The 20,732-nt window shown below is 40.4% G+C and overlaps 1 protein-coding gene across 1 annotated transcript in view; it reads left to right on the top strand.

The window, feature by feature from the left end:
• Positions 1–19,145, top strand: part of fscn2b (fascin actin-bundling protein 2b, retinal) — a 44,221-nt gene extending 25,076 nt beyond the window's left edge. The window contains exons 2-5 of the mRNA XM_060844510.1: positions 3,153–3,309; positions 5,520–5,641; positions 9,733–9,900; positions 18,775–19,145. Of these exons, the coding sequence (XP_060700493.1) occupies positions 3,153–3,309; positions 5,520–5,641; positions 9,733–9,900; positions 18,775–18,980 (653 nt within the window). The 3' untranslated portion in view covers positions 18,981–19,145. The remainder of the gene's footprint in view (positions 1–3,152; positions 3,310–5,519; positions 5,642–9,732; positions 9,901–18,774) is intronic.
• The last annotated feature ends 1,587 nt before the right edge of the window (positions 19,146–20,732 follow it).

The raw sequence follows: 20,732 nt of genomic DNA, 5'->3' as shown, positions 1-20,732 counted from the left end.
TGTGTTTGCTAAAAGCAGCTCTGCACTTTATGAATTTGTTTGGATCATAGGATACACCTCTGGAGAATTATGATACCCCTTTTGATATAACACTGGAACATCTTTGGTGGGCGGTGGGGGTTGTATCAGGTACCCTTTGGGATTTTTAGAAATATACTTGAATGTGCCCAGAAAGTATATATGCCCTTGGGACTGTCCAACTGCCACAGAACTGTTGAAGTTGTCAGAGAAATGTCAAATTATCAAAAAAAAATCAAACCTGTCAAGTGATTTAGCTCTGCTAGGTTTTGGCTTTCAAAATATCAAGAGATTTTGAAGAAAGCTTTTTCCATTTGTCTGTTGACATGAACTTGAAGATGGCATTAATTGAAGGGTGTTCAAGGGATTTCATTGTTTTTGTCAATGTGGATGTACTTTTTAAAATTGTGACAAGAGTAATGGGCACAGTATATTCTGTTAGCAGGTTCCCGAGGTTTTCCCTTGGTGGGTACAAGGGTGGGGTACTGGATAAGCTGCATGGAGGGAGGAAGGGAAGGGTAAGGGTTGGCAGATGGGGACTATGATTTGGCATGTTGGCACTAAGGTAGCATGGAGTTATTAATGGAGATAGAGATGGGGATGGACTGGGAGCATGGATTGGATTGGAGGTTTGGAGAACATGGAAGACATGTATTGGAGCATAAGCTTGCATGTAGGGTAGGAGGGAATTGTGGGTATAGGGGATTGGGACATGAGATGTCATGAATGACATGCATAAGGCAAAGGGACTGCACGGGAGAAGGTGACAGATGGATGTGGACTGGAGGGCTGTTTTGGTTTTATTACTGTAGTATTAATCTTTCCATACTGTGCTGATGAATGGATGCTGGCCTGATATATGCTCATATCTGTAGAACTGCACACTTTTCCAGGTTTGCCCTCACAGGTAAATTCCAAACCAAAATGCTGAGCAGTCTTTCCCAAATTGAGGTCATGGATCTGGGAATTTTCCTTTCAAACGCAGACTGAAAACATAGCTGTCTCATCAAGTGACCTTTGACAATTTCAAAGTCCTTTTCCAAATAAGGGACTGGTTACATTGAGTACATATTCTGGCTGTAGGTTTAACATCTTGAGAATTTGAAATAGCCAGAATTTCCGCCTTTGAATAATCCATTCAGTTTGATAATACCCTTTGGTTTGGTTTCAGAGAGTGGCATTGTTTCAACAGCATTCTGAAATGTTCCTTTTGATCTCCCTTGAGGCAGGGGAGTGGTATACAATGCACAAAGGGAATGAGGTGACCATCAGGCAGAGACTGGGGCATGGCACAGTCAATCTGTACATGAGAAGGTCCCACAAATGAGAATGGGATGAGCAGAGAAACTACTTTCTGATGTTGACCAGGAAAATGCTTCTGCTCTTCTTTGAATAGGATGTTTAACACTTGCCTGACAGAACTTTACTTTGACCATGTATAGCACAAAGATAGCACTGCTAGTGCATCAGCCATTCCTGCAGTAGCGATGATTTCCTTTAGATTATTTTCTATGGAGTGGATTACACATCTACAAACTTCAGAGGTAAGGGTGCCACCACTGAGCCTGGAGTTAGATACAAGGGCTCACCTCTTATACATTCCCATCACCATTCAGTTCTGGTGAAGTTAAAGCATCTAAATCCCAGAAGTAGAATGTGATGAGCAGCTGACATTGAAACTCTTCACTTTATGTTAACGTTCAAGATTAATTTCTCCTCCTCCTGTGTTTCTTTTTCAAAAAATCATTTATTTGAAGAAAGATTCACACTTTCTATTTCCCTGATTGATTAATTAGGCTGTACCAGAGAGTGTGTAACTTCAGCTTGGAGGCTTGTTTAGCTCAGTTGGCTGAATGACTGGTTTGCCATGTAGAATTTTATTTCATTTATTCAATCATAGGATGTGACTGTCTCTGGCTGACCAACGTTTATTGTCCATCCATAGTTGCCCGTGGTGGTGAGCTGTTGGCCACGTGCTGTAGGTTGCCACACAATGCCCTTAGTGAAGGAATTCCAGGATTTTGACCCAGCAACAGCGATATACGGTTGTATGGTGGCTCAGTGGCTAGCACTGCTGCCTCACAGCATCAGGGACCCAGGTTCAATTCCATCTTGGGCAATTGTCTGTGAGGATTTTGCACATTCTCCCCATGTCTGTATGGGTTTTCTCCCACAGTCCAAAAATGTGCAGGTTAGATGGTTTGGCCATGTTAAATTGTCCATAGTATCCAAGGATGTGCATATCAGGTTCATTAGCCATGGGAAATACGGGTATAGGATTGGGGGTGGGGGGCAGTGGGTGGGTCTGGTTGGGATGCTCTTCAGAGGCTCAGTATGGACTCAATGGCTGCTTCCAGACTGTAGGGATTCTTTGATTCAATATTTCCAAATCAGGATGGTGAGTGGCTTGGAGAGGAACTTGCAGGTGGTAATGTTTCCTCTCTATCTGATGCCCTTGTCCTTCTAAATGGAAGCGGTCATGGGTTTGGAGGATGCTTTCTAAAGATCTTTGGTGAACTTCTATTGTGCATCTTGGAGGTGGTATACGCTGAGCGTTGGTGGTGGAGGAAGTGGATGCTTGTTGATATGGTGCCAATAAAGGCCTGGATGGTATAAAGCTTCTTGAGTGGTGTTGGAGCTGCACCCATCCAGGCAAGTGGGGAGTATTCCATTAGATACCTGCCTTATACAGTAGACGGAGGACAGGCTTTGAGAAGTCAGTGAAGGATACAAAAAGAGAGAAAGTATACATTTATACCTCCCAAGCTAGATTTGATATTTTCAAACCAATCACTGATAATGTTGCTCTGAAGAATGCGAATAAAATTGTTTAACAAATCAATTATTTAACCTTTTACATTGATTTTTATAGCATGCCACTGTTCATGGTACAAGTGCACCTTATATTTTTTCTGGTTCTTCCAAGATATGCGTCAATTCCTTTCTCTCATAAAGTGTATTCTTAAATGTATCTGCTGTAATCACCTTTTGTTAGTTACGATCCCACAACACTAAATGGTTGTGACCAAGCAAATGTCCAGGAAAAAGATGAACCAGTTTTTTCACATGTCAGCTGTCGGAAATTTCTAACCAGATCATTATTTTAATCACATTGTATTTTTCTTTCTGGTCAGGTATCAATATCTCAGCCAATCAGGATGAAGAAACAGATCAGGAAACTTATCAAATGGAAATAAACACAGAAACTAAAAAATGCATCTTACGTGCACATACAGGGCATTTCTGGACATTGGTGAATCATGGAGGAATCCAATGCACTGCTTCTGAAATGCAAGTCATTCAAAATACATTTTTTGTTATAGTGTAAAGTATTATAAACTTAGACTGGTCACTATTGTATTGCTCAGTTAGATCACAAAACCCATTGACAGTGTCCACCTCTACATTTGAACCAGCCATTGACACACCATCCCAAATATTAACTCTCAAAGCCTTGCCAGGAGCATCGAAACCCCAGCTGGAATACTTCTTGGGATAGATTGCGTAACTGAGAAACCAGCATAAATGCTATGGAGTTTTGCCATTGGAATTTTAACTTCAAAGTATGCACATTATAGATCAAGTGAATGGCAGGTGTCTTTTCCCTAGGGAATTTCAAGATTATTTTTAAAGTGAGAGGAGAAAGATTTAAAAAGGGCATGATGGCAACACTTTTACTCAAGAGAGTGGTTCATACGTGGAATGAACTTCCAGAGGAAGTGGCAGATGTGCATACAGTCACAAAGTTTAAAAGATATTTAGATAAGTACATGAATAAGAAAGGTTTGGAGGGTCATAGACCAAGCACAAGCAGGTAGCATATGGTCAATTGGCCCAAAGGGTCTGTTCCTGTGCTGTATGATTCTATGACTCTGTGTTCCCAATGGGGAAATCTGGTCTGTGGGACTGGCCAATCCCCAGCCCTGGGGAGGGATGGGTAATCAGACAGAGAAGAGCTTGAGGAGCAGGAAGAGGTGACTCCTGTTTCTCATGGCCCACAAAGTTGCAACTTCATGCCTTGCTTCAGCCGCTGGGTTTCACAAGGCCTGCAAAACCTGTCAAGGCTGCAAAGCAGGTTAAATCAGAGCCTCCCACCTTGACTAAAGTATTTAAAATGCCCTCACTTGCTGCCAATGAGGTGCCAGCCTCCTGCTCTATGTTAGGAAAATGTGGAAGCTGGAAAGATGGAGTCAGCTCTCTGATGCACTGAGAATTTTGTTCCTTTTAGCGCACCCACTCACCCAAACCCCCTAACAACAAGAGCTCACTAAAAGCTTGAGAGGCTAAATGGCCTACTTCTGCTCGCAATTTGGTGTGTGTACTTGTGCGATCTGTCAAATGATCAAAGAACTTCACATCTGGCAGGTGTTTGAAGTCAGAAATAATGGCAACATAGAGTCATAGAGGTGTACAGCATGGAAACAGACTCTTGGGTCCAACCTGTCCATGCCGACCAGATATCCCAATCCAATCTAGTCCCACCTGCCAGCACCTGACCCATATCCCTCCAAATCCTTCCTATTCATCTACCCATCCAAATACCTCTTAAATGTTGCAATTGTACCAGCCTCCACCGCATTCTCTGGTGTTTGAGTGAAATGATTCAAGAGGGCAGTGCAGTAGTGATTCTACCATCAACCTCCATAAGTGGGCAAACGGTTATGTAGAGTCAGAGGAGGCAAGTTCCAAGCAGAATCATATTGTTAAAGGAGCGTCGCTTTGATCAAAGATATTCAGAATGAGGTTTACAGGATTACTGACCACCAGTGGAGCTGAAGAAAGAATGGACACATAACATGCAGTAGTCTACACAGTAGAGAACATGAGCAATGGAATTCTGGTGTATCTATGGATTTGCAAAGGGAACATGAAGTGAGGCCTGGAAAGAGCTAATTGGAGAAGTCAATCCTAATTGCTGGAGGTGTAAATTAAAGTTACTAATGATATAGGAGTGGAAGAAAGAGAGCCAATCAGTAAAATAAAATATTTCCTTTGTACAACACCTTTCACAAATTCAGAACAGGAATGGAAGTAATAATTGTTAATCAGTGATAATAAAAATCAGAGAGATATAGAACAGGCAGGTAATGCCTATTTTACTTAACAACCTAAATTCTAAATGAACTCCAAGCATGAATTATGTCCCAAACTGCATTTATGTTATTGCCATAATCACTATGCATTTTGTCATTTTGTTTCCAAACCCTGTAAACAAATTATCACCCACTTGTCATCGAAATCATTCCCACAGTGTCATTCCACTATCTCACCAGGCTTGAATCACACAATGTTTATTGTGTTACAGTTATTACATGTGTAATGTTACATATAATTATAATGTGGGCTGGTCACAGTGTAGAGTTTGTAATATGCACCTTACTTAACTTTAATGAATACTATCCATGTACACAGAAATGGTGTACATTTTAGCTTCAGTGAGAGATGACGGCTGAGAAGATGACCAATTCTCTGAACAGATTATTTTCCTCTTTCTAATGCAGAGATGCCAACTGTATGTTTGAAATTGAATGGCGTGGACGAAGAATAGCAATCAAGGCTAACAATGGCAAATATATTTGTACAAAGAAAAATGGGCATCTTGCATCAGTGAGTGATTCAGTTGGTGAGTTAATCCAGATTGAAAGAAACTTTAAAAAGCTGAGCTGCAGATGGATGGGTTTAATTGTGTTATTTTCAGTAACTACCATGTACCAATGCCAAATAATTCTTAGTCATGCCTATTGGGATTAAACTATTCACATTAAAGGGTTTTATGCAACAAAATTATTTTAGTGATTGTAACAAGGCCAGCCAGGTAGACCTCATAGAATATGAGTTCCCTGATTGGACCAGGTTAACAGCCCCAATCAGGGTGCGCTATTTGACAGATAAAAACAGGAATTCTGAGAGCAGACTCTGAGTAAACTAGACCAGTGTCAAGCATTATGCATATTTAAATACAGAGTGATTTGGTGATCGGCTACCGGCCTCTGTGGAATTATTTCAGTGGCAATGAAAGAAAATAATATATTCCTGAAGAAATTCGCTTTTAAGCATTTCTGGCATCAAGCCATTATTTGGGAAGCTTGACCTTCAATCCTGCCATCGAAGACTGGTCCAGGATATGGAAAGAATGCGTTATTTTTCCTATGTAAATAACATTGCAGCAGATGAAAAGCAATGAGTAATTCTCCTGACAGCTTGTGGGCCGACAGCTTTTTCGATTATTAGGAGCCTAACACATCCTGAGGCACCAGATGCTAAAACCTTTCAACAGTTGATGGATTTAGTTAAAAATATTATGACCCCAAGCCTCCTCTAATTCTGAGATGCTATTGGTTTTACTTGGCAGCTCAGGAACCAAGGGAATCCATGTTGGGATTTTTGATGAGGTTAAGTTGGCTGGCAGAGGAATGTGACTTTGGTTTAACCCTTAGTGAGATGCAGAGAGACCGTTTGGTATGTGGGATAAATGCTGTATCTATGCAAAAGCACCTACTAGCTGAAGCCCAACTGAATATCAAGTGAGCACAGCATCTGGCTTTGTCATTGGAAAATGCAGCAAGTGGAGTATATAATTTACAAGGTATTCCAACGGAAGTGGACACCCTCACCTTTTCGACTGAGCTTGGGGAACACTATTTGAGTGAAGCGAATTGCATAGCCTCACTCAGCACATATCCTGAACAGAGGAACTATCGGTTAGCCCACAGCAAAACCCCAAAACAAAGCTAAACCTCAGCCAGATGGTTAACATTTTCTTCAGGATCTGCACCTGACAGCCATTGTAGTTGCTGCTGGTACGTGAACAAAGACAGCGGAAGAGTCCCAGTTGCCCTGAATTGATTAAGAGAACTCCTTGGCCACCATCCAGAAGAATGCATACCCTGGAAGGTCCACCTACAGCTGGTTAGGAACAGTGAAATTGCTTAGCAACATCCAGATCAGAACCAATTGAAACAAACATCTGGTTAAATGGTCACCTGCTTCTAATGGAGGTTGATACCAGCATGGTATCAGTGACTGCAGAACCAGTCTTTAACAAAATTCGCTATGGACTCCAACCCTTAAAATTACATAAGACCTCAGCTAGACTGAGAACCTATACCAGGGAACTTTTACATATTAAGTTCCAGTCTCATTTGAAAAGTAGCTGGTTCAGTTACCACTCGTCAGGTGCTTTACTCGTTTATTCCAAAGGTCGTAAGACACCTGAGTTGACTCTTCTCGTGATCGCAAGAGGCGGGCTATGGTTTGGTACATATGGTCTGTATCTGAGGCTGAGTCGGAGGAACCATTTACACTGTGAAACACCCCAGAAAAGGCCACAAGAGAAAGAATAGGCCTACATCCCCAGACTTAGAGGAGGAGGAAGGATGTTGTGATTGTAACAAGTTCAGCCAGTTGGACCTCACAGAATATGAGTTCCCTGATTGGGGCTGTTAACCTGGTAGGTCAGGGAATCTTGACTGACAGATATAAACACGCATGTCAGAGGATCTGTTCATTCCGAGAGCTGGCTCTGAGGAAGCTGGATCAGTGTCAAGTGCTACGCGCATGTAAATAGAGGTTGACTTGGTGACAGTTATTTCAGTTAAGACTTGAACAGGTCATTTCCTCATTCAAATGATAGGCCAGGAATTCATGAAAATGCAAACATATTGGGCACTAACAGTGCAATTTCAGGGGAAAACATTTAATGAGGTGCTACAATAAGAATTCCAAATCCAATTTAAACCCACTTAGTTCATCCCTTATTATTAGAACCAAGTTATCATTCACAATCTGAAATTCCAGAAGAAATTGTTTTTTGGGTGATGCGCAAGATATGTTGACCACATCTAACCTACAACAATATTCATATAACAATCATATTGCTACTAGGTTTCACACGTGATTGCTCTTAATTAAGTTTCAAAATCATCACCTCTAACATGTGTTTCAAAGTATGAAGATTAGAAACTCAATAACTTGAATGTTTTAGAATGTGACTTATACTTTAACAATAGAATTGTTTATCAAGAAACAAGGGATAGCAATAATAGGTTTTGTAAATTAATATACAAATAACTTACATTAAATATGTACAATTTAAACTTCATTTGAGATTTAATTGCAGGGAACTATAAAAATACATACAGAGGAATTTTGATTGTTAAAAGACCGTTCTAAACTTCATAGAGTCATAGAGATGTACAGCATGGAAACAGACCCTTCAGTCCAACCCAACTGTGCCGACCAGATATCCCAACCCAATCTAGCCCCACTTGCCAGCACCCAACCCATATCCCTCCAAACCCTTCCTATTCATATACCCATCCAAATGCCTCTTAAATGTTGCAATTGTACCAGCCTCCACCACATCCTCTGGCAGCTCATCCGATATACATACCACCGTCTGCGTGAAAAAGTTGTCCCGAGGTCTCTTTTATATCTTTCCCCTCTAACCCTAAACCTATGCCCTCTAGTTATGGACTTCCCAACCCCACGGAAAAGACTTTGTCTATTTATCCTATCCATGCCCCTCATCATTTTGTAAACCTCTATAAGGTCACCCCTCAGCCTCCGATGCTCCAGGGAAAACAGTCTCAGCCTATTCAGACTCTCCTTGTAGCTCAGATCCTCCAATCTTGGCAACATTCTTGTAAATCTTTCCTGAACCCTTTCAAGTTTCACAACATCGTTCCGATAGGAAGGAGACCAGAATTGCATGCAATATTCCAACAGTGGCCGAACCAATGTCCTGTACAGCCGCAACATGACCTCCCAACTCCTGTACTCAATACTCTGACCAATAAAGGAAAGTATACCAAACGCCTTCTTCACTAGCCTATCTACCTGCGACTCCACTTTCACGGAGCTATGAACCTGCACTCCAAGTGTTCATTAACACTCCCTAGGACCTTACCATTAGGTGTATAAGTCCTGCTAAGCTTTACTTTCCCAAAATGCAGCACCTCGCATTTATCTGAATTAAACTCCATCTGCCACTTCTCAGCCCATTGGCCCATCTGGTCAAGATCCTGTTGTAATCTGAGGTAACCCTCTTCACTGTCCAATACACCTCCAATTTTGGTGTCATCTGCAAACTTACTAACTGTACCTCTTATGCCCGCATCCAAATCATTTATGTAAATATCAAAAAGTAGAGGACCCAGCACTGATCCTTGTGGCATTCCACTGGTCACAGGCCTCCAGTCTGAAAAACAACCCTCCACCACCACCCTCTGTCTTCTACCTTTGAGCCAGTTCTGTATCCAAATGGCTAGTTCTCTCTGTATTCCATGAGATCTAACCTTGCTAATCAGTCTCCCATGGGGAACCTTGTCGAATGCCTTACTGAAGTCCATATAGATCACATCATAATTGAACATTGTTAGCTTGTGAGACCAATTCAAGCAATCAGTGACAAATGTTTGTGCCTGCATATGAATTTCTTGCCTGATAGTTTAATAAAGACATGAGACGACTTCAGATTAACAACTTTGCTGATATACGAAACTGAGAAATTTGAAATGATTGGTAATGCATTTGTTAACATAAACAGCACAATTTGATTTCCTTTTGCATTCTTGTTGTAATGCCGAAATTGATTCAGGATGAAAAGACAAAGGGCAGGAAAATGTCCCCAGAATGATGATTGCATTTCATCACAACTGAAGCTGAGAACTGAGTCAAAATTAAGGTGATATTTCTTTCTTGATGTTGCTTTAGGGGAAGACGAAGAGTTTACATTGAGGCTCATTAATAGGCCCATCCTAGTACTAAGAGGAGACCATGGATTTGTCTGTCACCACAAAAGCTCCAGCACACTTGATGCCAATCGGTCAGTTTATGATGTCTTTCACCTCGTGTTTGAGAATGGAGCTTATCACATTAAAGGTGAGAGCGTGGACTCTGCATATTAATGGATTTTTCAGTTTTAAAGCATTGAATAACTCATTGTTTTTTTGGAGCCTCTTGACCCTTTGGTTTGGCCTCAAGAACAGTCGCTATAACATACTTTAATGTGCTAACATGCTGAGGATAAATTTCATCACCATCAGATAAATTGTTGTGCACAATTTTTCACTGAAACAAAGATATAATGTTAAAAGGCAGAGTCATCAGGTATCTTGCTCGCTTATTCCAAAGGTGGTAGGACACCTGAGCTGACTCTTCACATGAAGGCCCATCATATCTTCTTGCAATCAGGCAGCTTAGAGGCTAACAATGGGCTGTTCTGTAAAATCATGTCCCCAGGATAGAATGTCCAGTCAGCGAGAGCTACCAGCCAATCAGAGGCTCTCAGCTGTCAGCCTTGGCAGCTTCATGGTGGGGAGTTGGGGGGGGGGGGGGTGGGGTGGGGGCGCGGGTGAAGATCATGACTGCTGCAGGAAGAACAACATGTTTTATGGGGCTGGGTTTCGGGGGTTGGGGATAACAGGCAAATGGGGGTGGTCAGTAAATTCATAGGTATGTGTGTGTCAGGGGGGTTGGTGGTTGGCTGTCAGTGATACTATCTGCATAGTATCCAGTCCCTTCATCATTCCCAATTTAGTGCAGGTCAAGGGACTTTATCCTGCAACTAGTAAACTACCCACAATGCTTCACTAGTCAAGTGGGCTATCTCTTATTTGTACTGTCTGGACCAGACATAATTCCAGCCCAGGCAGGAAAAGGTTCTCACATGATCCTTAAATAATCATTAATTGCTATTTAAAGCCCTCAGTAGGTGATGTGATAGGAAGGTCACACATCAACCTTCTTGTTCAGAACTTAATTCTTGGAAGATGGCAGAGTCCACCAGCTAATTAAGTTGCTTTCCTGCTGCAGGCCTGTCACTCTGAGACCTGAAGGGTCATTATGTAGGGTGCTACTAAAATCTTAAAGGACCACTTATCTTGAGAGATTCCCTTCAAAGTTGGTTGAGGTGTATAAAGCTATCGGGGCATGGACAGGATGGATGTTCTCCTTAGTTGAAGGGTCATTAATGAGGAGACATAATTTTATGGTGAAGGGCTGGAGGTTTAGAGGGGATTTGAGGAAAAATGAGAGTGTTTTGGGTGTCTGCAATGCACTGCCTGGGAGGGTAATAGAGACAGGAAACCTCACAACCTTTAAAAAGTATTCAGATGAGCATACTCATCCAATGTCATTACATTCAATGCTATTGGCCAAGTGCTGGAAAGTGAGATTAATGTGGATAGATTGATTCAGACATGATGGGCCGAAGGGCCTCTTCCATGCTATATGACTTACTGACCCTATGAGTTTCAAACATTGCTCTCATTTTTAGTCATAGATTTTGTCAGGATTGCAATATTATTTTAGAATTAACTGGCTGTCAGTTCCAATCTAGTCCAATGTGCAATAAGCTGACAGAGTGTTTATTTAAATTGTGTTAATTTAGATAGCTTTCATAAATCAGAAATACCCTTTTCGTCATGCACCAACAATGAATGTAATTATATAGAATATCCTGTCTAAAACATCAAATTTAAGGAACATGTGACTCTCTTAGGTACATGTTGTGTATGTACGTATTTATATTTCAAAATAAATTTCTTATAAATTTCTGTCTTTTGATTGAGATATTAAGTAAAGCCCCATCTATCTTCTGGAGTAAATGTAAAACATCCCATGGCACTATTTTGAAGACCAGGAGAATTATCCTTGGTGTCATGTCCTATATTAATCCCTCCATTAATATCAAAAAAACAAAGTTAAAAATCACACAACACCAGGTTATAGTCCAACAGTTTTATTTGGAAGCACTAGCTTTCAGGGCACTGCTCCTTCATTAGGTAGCTGTGGAATTTATAGCATTCTGTGTGTTATGATCCTGTTCCACAGCTACCTGATGAAGGAGCAGTGCTCTGAAAGCTAGTGCTTCCAAACAAACCTGTTGGAGTATAACCTAATGTATGATTTTTAACTTTGACCACCCCAGTCCAACACTGGCACCTCCACATCAAACAAAATAAATTCACTGATCATTATCACATTGCCGTTTTTAAGAGTTTGCTGTGTGCAAAGTTGACCATTACATTTCCTGCATTAAACAATAACTACACTCCCAAAGTACTTAATTGGTTATAAAGCACTTTGAAACATTTTGATTGTCATGAGAAGAACAATGTAAACACTTCTTTCTTTCTTTCAATCTTGTGTCTTGACTGCAGAGAGAGTGATGAATGTCTTTACCTGTAGAAGCCTTCATTTCTCACTTGTTACCCTGAAGGACAGTTAATTGACTGACTAGCATTGTACTAGCAATGGGTTTGAAGGATCCAATGGAGTAAAGTTTTAATGCAGGAGTGATCTTCATATCTGTGACTTGTCTGCAGATTTATTTTTGAGGCCCCAAAGGTAATTCTCATCTTATGCACCCAGTAAGGATTTAGCCAGTAATTACAGATACTTGGAAAAGGAGAGATACAGATTTAATGTACAAATACAATCACACTTCCAACCCTGAGCCAGAAAGGTAATGATTCAAATCACAGTCCAAGACTTGAGCACATTAACGGGCCAAGGTAGTGGTGCATTGTGTGAAATGCTGGTTTGGATGGGATATTAAACAGTATCCCTGATATAGATTTTCACCTAGAGTGGATTAATTCTTATATCTCCATGGCAGCAGTAGATTGGGAAAATTTAAGGGGGCAGGCTTCATTCAGCTGTCAGGCAGCAAGGTGCTCAGAGCAAAGTCCATTGTAAAAATGTTGAATGAGCCCAGGGCCATCCTCCAATTTGCAGGAAAGTAACAGAGAGTATTTTTTTGAGCATCTCATGGAAGGGAATGAGGGGAGTTTAGATCAGGGAGGACCATGACTTTTCCTTTGCGGAAGATTTCCTGTTCAAATGCAATCAGGATGCATAAATTCATGAGGAACTATTTTGCACATTCAGATTTAAAATGATGCTTAGGGGTTGAGATATAAGCGTGCAGGTATATTGTTCTCTTTTAAATGACTGCTTGTCTGCTATCCCCCAGGCTGGTAGTATTAACCTTGATCTTCTTCATCATTTCACACGGACATAAAAATATTCTACTGCATTACTTAATGAGAAGCAAAGAGTTTTCTTAGTGAGCTGATCAATCCACAATCCTTAACCAACATTAAACCAATTATTCACATACAATTGCATTTGTCAAATTTTGCTATGCACAATTGACTGTCACGCCGACCTACAGAAAAATTACAGTGAGATTTTGGAACAAAAAAAAATTCATTGTATAGGAATTATTTCAAAATATCTTGAGGACATGATAAGGTGCTATATAAATGTGAGCTCTGTTTTTTTGTCAGAATTTGATAAGCTTGCTGCCATCATTTGCTTATCCATTATAAATACAGGGAGGCACTGGCATTAAACACACAGGGATTTCATGCCAAGCAGGGTCTCCCAGTCACATTAGGTGTAATAAACATAAGACTGGGAGATGGTGAGAAACTGAAATAAAACACTGCAAACTTTGAAAATCTGTTCATATTCTGTAAGTTAATGAATTGTTCTACCCTGGAATAATTAGGGCAATTTATTCACAAAATGTGATGATGCACAGAAATTATTCATCCTTCTTTATAATTCAAAAGGGCTGTATAAGTTTCAAAATCCTGAAATACTGCAAGATTGAAAGAAAGCCACCAAACACAACATCAGGTTGTCCAACTACACACAACCATGAAACTGCACAGGAAGCTTTAATGGCTCAATCAGCATACTCACTTTCCAATGTGAATTATATGGACTTGGAAGGTTCCAATTTTTATCTGATTCAACTAATCCCAGGCAATTTGATTGAAGAATAAATAATTTGAGGTTATAACTGGGAGTGTTGCGACTGTCCTTAATACCCTGAGACCTGGCTGGACCCAGCAGAGTCATAGAGATGTACAGCACGGAAACGGACCCTCCAGTACAACTCGTCCATGCCGACCAGATATCCCAACCCAATCTAGTCCCACCTGCCAGCATTCGATCCACATCCCTCCAAATCCTTCCTATTCATGTATCCATCCAAATGCCTTTTAAATGTTGCAAATGTACCCGCCTCCACCACTTCCTCTGGCAGCCCATTCCACACATGCCCACCATCTGCATGAAAATGTTGCCCCTTAGGTCTCTTTTATACCTTTCCCCTCTCACCCTAAACATATACCCACTAGTTCTGGACTCCCCCAACCCAGGGAAAAGACCTTCTCTATTTACCCTATCCATGCCCCTCATGATTTTATAAACCTCTATTAGGTCACCCCTCAGCCTCTGACACTCCAGGAAAAACAGTCCCACCTTATTCAACCACTCCCTACAGCTTAAATCCTCCAACTCTGGCACTATCCTTGTAAATCTTTTCTGAACCCTTTCAAGTTTCACAACATCCTTCCAATAGGGAGGAGACTAGAATATTTGAAAAGTGGCCTAACCAATGTCCTGTACAGCCACAATGTGACCTCCCAATTCCTGTACAAAACACTCTGACCAATAAAGGAAAGCATACCAAATGCCTTAATTCACATCCTATCTATCTGCGACTCTACTTTCAAGGAGCTATGAATCTGCACTCCAAGGTCTCTTTGTTCAGCAACACTCCCTAGGACCTTACCATTAAGTGTATATGTCCTGCTAAGATTTGCTTTCCCAAATGTAGCACCTCGCATTTATCTAAATTAAATTCCATCTGCCACTCCTCGGCCCATTGGCCCATCTGATCAAGATCCTGTTGTAAACTGAGGTAACCTTCTTCGCAGTACACTGCACCTCCAATTTTGGTGTCATCTGCAAACTTACTAGCTATACCTCTTACGCTCACAACCAAATCATTGATATAAATGACGAAAAGTAGTGCACCCAGCACCGATCCTTGTGGCACTTTAATGATCACAGGCCTCCAGTCTGAAAAACAACCTTTCACCACCACCCTCTGTTTTCTATCTTTGAGCCAATTCTGTGTCCAATTGGCTAGTTCTCCCTGTATTCCATGAGATCCAACCTTGCTAACCAATCTCCCATGGGGAACCTTGTTGAATGCCTTACTGAAGTCCATATAGATCATGTCTACCACTCTGCTCTCATCAATCCTCTTTGTTACTTCTTCAAAAAACTCAATTAAGCATGATTTCCAAGGCACAAAGCCTTGACGACTATCCCTAATCAGTCCTTACCTTTCCAAATACGTGTACATCCTGTCCCTCAGGATTCCCTCCAACACCTTGCCCACCACTGATGTCAGGCTCACTGGTCTATAGATCCCTGACTTATCCTTACCATCTTTCTTAAATAGTGGCATCACATTAGCCAACCTCCAATCTTTTGGCATCTCACCTGTGACAATCGATAATACAAATGTCTCAGCAAGGGGCCCAGCAATCACTTCCCTAGCTTCCCACAAAGTTCTTGGGTACACCTGAGCAGGTCCTGTATTTCAAGACATCCAGCATGTCCTCCTCCACTGTCCTTTTCCACAGTAAACACTGATGCAAAACACTCGTTTAGTTTCTCCCCCATCTCCTGCTGCTCCACACAAAGGCCGCCTTGCTAATCTTTAAGGGGCCCTATTCGCTCCCTTGTTACCCGTTCATCCTTGTAAAAATCCTTTGGATTTCCCTTACCCGGATTTGACAAAACTTTCTCATGTCCCCCTTTTGCCCTGTTGATTTCCCTCTTAAGTATACTGTTCTGCCTATATCTGACATATGCTTCCTTGTTTTTCTTAACCAAACCCTCAATTTCTTTACTCATCCAGCATTCTCTATAACTACCACCCTTTCATCCTAACAGGAATAATCGTCTCTGGACTCTGGTTATCTCTTTTCTGAAGGCTTCCCATTTTCCAGCTGTTCTTTTACCTGCGAACAGCTGCTCCAAATCAGTTTTTGTAAGTTTGCCTAATACCATCAAAATTGGCCTTTCCCCAATTTAGAAATTCAACTTTTAGATTTGGTCTACCCTTTTCCATCACTATTTTAAAACTGATAGAATTTCGCTGGCCCCAAAATGCTCCTCCACTGACACCTCAGTCATCTGACCTGACTTATTTCCCAAGAGTGGGTCAGATTTTGCACCTTCTCTAGTAGGTACATTCACATACTGAATCAGAAAATGTTCTTGTACATGCTTAACAAATTCCTCTCCATGTAAATCCTTAACACTGTAGCAGTCCCAGTCTATGATTGGAAAGTTAAAATCCCCTATTATAACCACCCTATTGTTCTTACAGATAACTGAGACCTCTTTTCAAAATTGTTTCTCAATTTCCCTTTGACTATTAGGGGGTCTATAATACAATCCCAATAAGGTGATCATCCCTTTCTTATTTCTCAGTTAAACCCAAATAACTTCCCTGGATGTATTTCTGGGAATATCCTCCCTCAACACAGCTGTAATGCTATCCCTTATCAAAAATGCCACTCTCCCTCCTCTCTTGCCTCCATTTCTGTCCTTCCTGTAGCATTTGTATCCTGGAACATTAAGCTGCCATTTCTGTCCATCCCTGAGCCACGTTTCTGTAATTGCTAAGATATCCCAGCCCCATGTTCTTAACCATGCCCTGACTTCATCTGAAATAAATGCAGATTAATTTATCAGTCCTACCTGGTTTTCTGCTTTATCCCTGCCTGCCCTGACTATTGAGTCGCTTCTTTTCTCAACTGTACCAATCTCAGATTAACCTCTTTCCTCACTATATCCCTGGGTCCAACCCCCCACCTTACTAGTTTAAATCCACCCGAGCAACTCTAGCAAATCTCCCTGCCAGTATATTAGTCCCCTTCCAATCTGTCCTTCTTGTACAGGTCACAGATCTAATGATCCAAAAATGTGCATCCTTCTCCCTTACACCAGCTCCTCAGCCATTAATTAATCTGCTCTATCCTCCTATTCCTACCCTCACTAGTTCATAGCACTGGGAGTAATCCAGATATTACTACTCTCGAAGACCTCCATTTTAAATTCCTGCCTAACTGTCTATATTCTCTCTTCAGAATCTCAACCTTTTCCCTTCCTATGTTGTTGGTTCCAATGCGTACAATGACCTCCTGCTGGGCTCTCCTCCCCCCCGCCCCCTTGAGAACATTCTGCACCCTCTCTGAGACATCCTTGATCCTGGCACCAGGGAGGCAACACACCATTCTGATTTTTCACTGCTTGCCACAGAAACATCTATCAGTGCCTTGGACTAGAAAGTCCACTAATACAATCGATCTCTTGGAATCCGACGCAGCCGTCATTGCATTAGAGCCAGTCTCGATACCAGAAACTTGGCTGTTCATGCTACATTCCCTTGAGAATCCATCACCCCCTACATTTTCCAAAACAACATACTTGTTTGAAATGGGAATAGACACAGAAGACTCCTGCACTACCTGCCTATCTCACTTACCTTTCCTGGAATTACCCCATCTGTGTGACTGTATCTGTGACTTTTCTCCCTTTCGATAACTGCCATTGGTCACACTTTCTTGCTCTTGTAAATTCCTCATTGTCTCTCACTATCAATCCAACTGATCCATTCGATCTGATAGGATTCACAATCAACAGCATTTGTTGCAGATATAATCCTCAGTGATACGTAAACTCTCCCTAAACTCCCACATTTAACAAGAAGAGCACATCACTCTACTAATAGCTATTTTTGCTTCTTCCAATCTACAGACCCAGAAAATAACATCATCTTATTCCTCTGCAAAACACTACTCCAGATTAAATTAATACTTATGGATTATATTTTTAAGTTTAATTAAGAGACATATCTCAATAAAAACATATAATCAAGAAATAACCCACTCTACTCACTTCTGCAGACTTTCAGCAAGGCCCCAAAGCCACACTTAAAACTATTCACTTATCTCTCTCTGTACAGTGACCTCTCCCAAACAGGTTCCTCCAGGATCAGTTGTGAATTTCATTGTTTGTTAATTTCCTGTTGCACCCCAGCGATACATTAATTCAACAGCAAAGGTAGTAGCTGCACAGTTCAGTTAGCAGTGTGAGTTTCTCTTTTTTCTCTCTCTCTCTTTCTCTCTCCTGCACAGACCGTGTGCTGCCTTTGTCTGTTCCTAACGCTTTTAAAAGTACCATTGTTTTGACTTTTATTTACTCGAGTAGTTCAGAGAACATGAATTCAAATCCCACCATGGCAGTTTGAGAATTTTAATTCTGCTGAAAAATATATATCTGATGGCAGCAGAAAATGACCATGAAGCTGTTGAATTCAAAACACAACTGTTCACTAATGCCTTTCAGGAGGGAAACTTGCTATTCTTACCCACTCTGACACATACATCTCCAAAGTCCCATGCTGACATGGTGTGTGTCTCCTATGACTCCTAGCTGATTCTGCAGCAATTCAAGAAGATGGACTCTCACTACATTTTCAGGGAACAAGATGCCAGCATTGTTAGTGATGCCACACCTCAAGAATTGTTAATTTTAAAAGAATTAACTAATTGTTCCACTGCCTGGACTGATGAAGAAATAGAGAAGTCACATTCAGAGTGCCAAAATGTTTCACGAGTCATAGGTGTTAAAAAAAGAAAAAGTAAAGGAAACTAATCTAGAGAAATTTTAAACCACAAATTGACGTCACTATCCTCATACCAGAAAATTTGTAAGGAAAGCACAATGAGGAGTGACGTTGTGCAATTAATAAAGACATGAAGTCGGATTGTGTATTGAGGAGATCAATTTTTATGGTTGTCTTTATAATATTGTTTGATGGGCACTAGCTCTCTGTCCTCATATTCCTGAGCACATGTTCTTTCTTCACAGGCTCTGATGGCAAGTTCTGGTACACTTCCAGTACTGGGACAATCTGTACTGACAGTGTCATTCCTGAAGACTTTTACTTAGAATTCCGAGATCACGGTCGACTGGCTATCAAAGCAAAGAACAAAAAGTATCTGCGAGGAAATCAAGCAGGCACACTTAGGGCAGATGCTGATGAAGTGGACAATTCAACTTTATGGGAATATTAAAGGATAGAAGCAGCCTCAGTAGAACATAAGAACTCTAGCTGTATTCCTTGCCATCAACCTGAAGGACAGAGAAAACAAAAGTGGACGATTGTCTGCAGAGATTGATATTCAAATGTTGATTCATTCCCTTTGATAAAGCCAGCATTTCAATTTGTAATTGGTAATATGGAGCAACTTAAAATCTCACAATATAAATGTTTATCACTTTGATGAGGTATTGATAGCTGATACGTTTGATATCACTGTCTCATTCAAGGATGTTTATTTCTTGGACTTTGTTTTTTGATATTTAATACGGGATAAGATTTTTTTCAAACTTACACTAGTTTATGTTAACTGATTGTTTTGTAGTTATCAGCATTATTTGTAACACGATTATTTGACTATTGAATAGATATTGCAGCAGCATAGCACAGAAAGGTGAAATAAATTATGAATATTACTCATTTTATAAAATCCAACATGATTCAAATCCACTGTAACTGACAGAGAAGATTGTTTTACTTAATAATGATGGCAGATAAATTAAGTCTAAGACAAATAGAATCTAAATTGACTCAAAAATGTGATTTCTTTTTAAATAAAAATGCTTTAAAAAAAACTTTGCTTTGACACAGTATAAGCTTGCAATACAGAACTCAGCCAGCATTCCCAGTTCTGATGCTGATATTCATTTCAGCTGGAATGTACTTGTCTGTTGATCTCAGACTCATAGTTAAGTATCTCCCACATCCCCACTATACAAATTGCCACTTCAACCAGGTACTGGAGGATTGCCAGTGTCAATACAATCATACCATGTTAAGAATTTCTATTTCCAAGAAAGCAATGGGAGAAAACTATCAGGAGATTGAAAAAAAGAGTAACCACAGCTCATGGGATTAATCAAAATGATTAGAAATACTTTAAACATCTGGGGTCCAGCACACATTTCTTGAATATCTCAAGTTTATTTTCTACAACTCTATCATGGTTGCACTTTGTTGATAACATTTCTATTGTCCCCGATCACTAACACCAAAGCCACAGACAATTTCTCAGTGATATGACAACTCAGATTTATCTTTGATTGTGCTAGACAGATTTGGCTTACCACTTCACATATACATATCTGTGTGCAAGGTTTTTGTATATTTTCATTTGTAATTGTATATCTGGATTATTTATATAGTTAACCTAGTTTGATTTGTTTCATTTTACAGAAAACTTTGTAACTTGGATCTGTATTATTTGGATAAAACCTTTTTCCTGGTAAATGTGTTACTGTAAGTTAGGGCACACCATAGAAGAAATCTAAGCAGTGTCCTGTTTGAGAGTTAATGAGTACAGTCAATGCCAGTCATCCTGTGAAATGCTCCATTGTTACTTTGGGGTACTACTGCTTCAGTGTTTAGAGTAACTTGATCAAAAACCAAATTATGAAAACAAATATATTTATCATCATATTTATAATAAAATAGGAGCTGTGACTGAAAGTTTTAATAAAGAGTTCACTGGATCATTGCAATGCTTTTACTTTATACAACTAAAGGTTGATTTGCTGTGATCTGTGACGTTTCAGGTTATCGCACTGTTTGCAACTCCTTCCCCACTATACAGACATTTTTAACATCAGGTAATCAGCAGTGTATATAGTAGATGTACCAAAATTGTCACTGATGATTTGCTGACTGAGACAAGCACATTGACCACTCTCTCGTGCAAAATGGAATTTAGTGACAGCAATTCTTCCAACCTGTAGGTTTCCCAATG

Source organism: Hemiscyllium ocellatum, chromosome 25 (assembly GCF_020745735.1).
Source record: "Hemiscyllium ocellatum isolate sHemOce1 chromosome 25, sHemOce1.pat.X.cur, whole genome shotgun sequence".
Taxonomy (NCBI): domain Eukaryota; kingdom Metazoa; phylum Chordata; class Chondrichthyes; order Orectolobiformes; family Hemiscylliidae; genus Hemiscyllium; species Hemiscyllium ocellatum.
The sequence above is the reverse complement of the archived record's forward strand: the minus strand, read 5'-3'. Positions and strand labels throughout refer to the sequence as shown.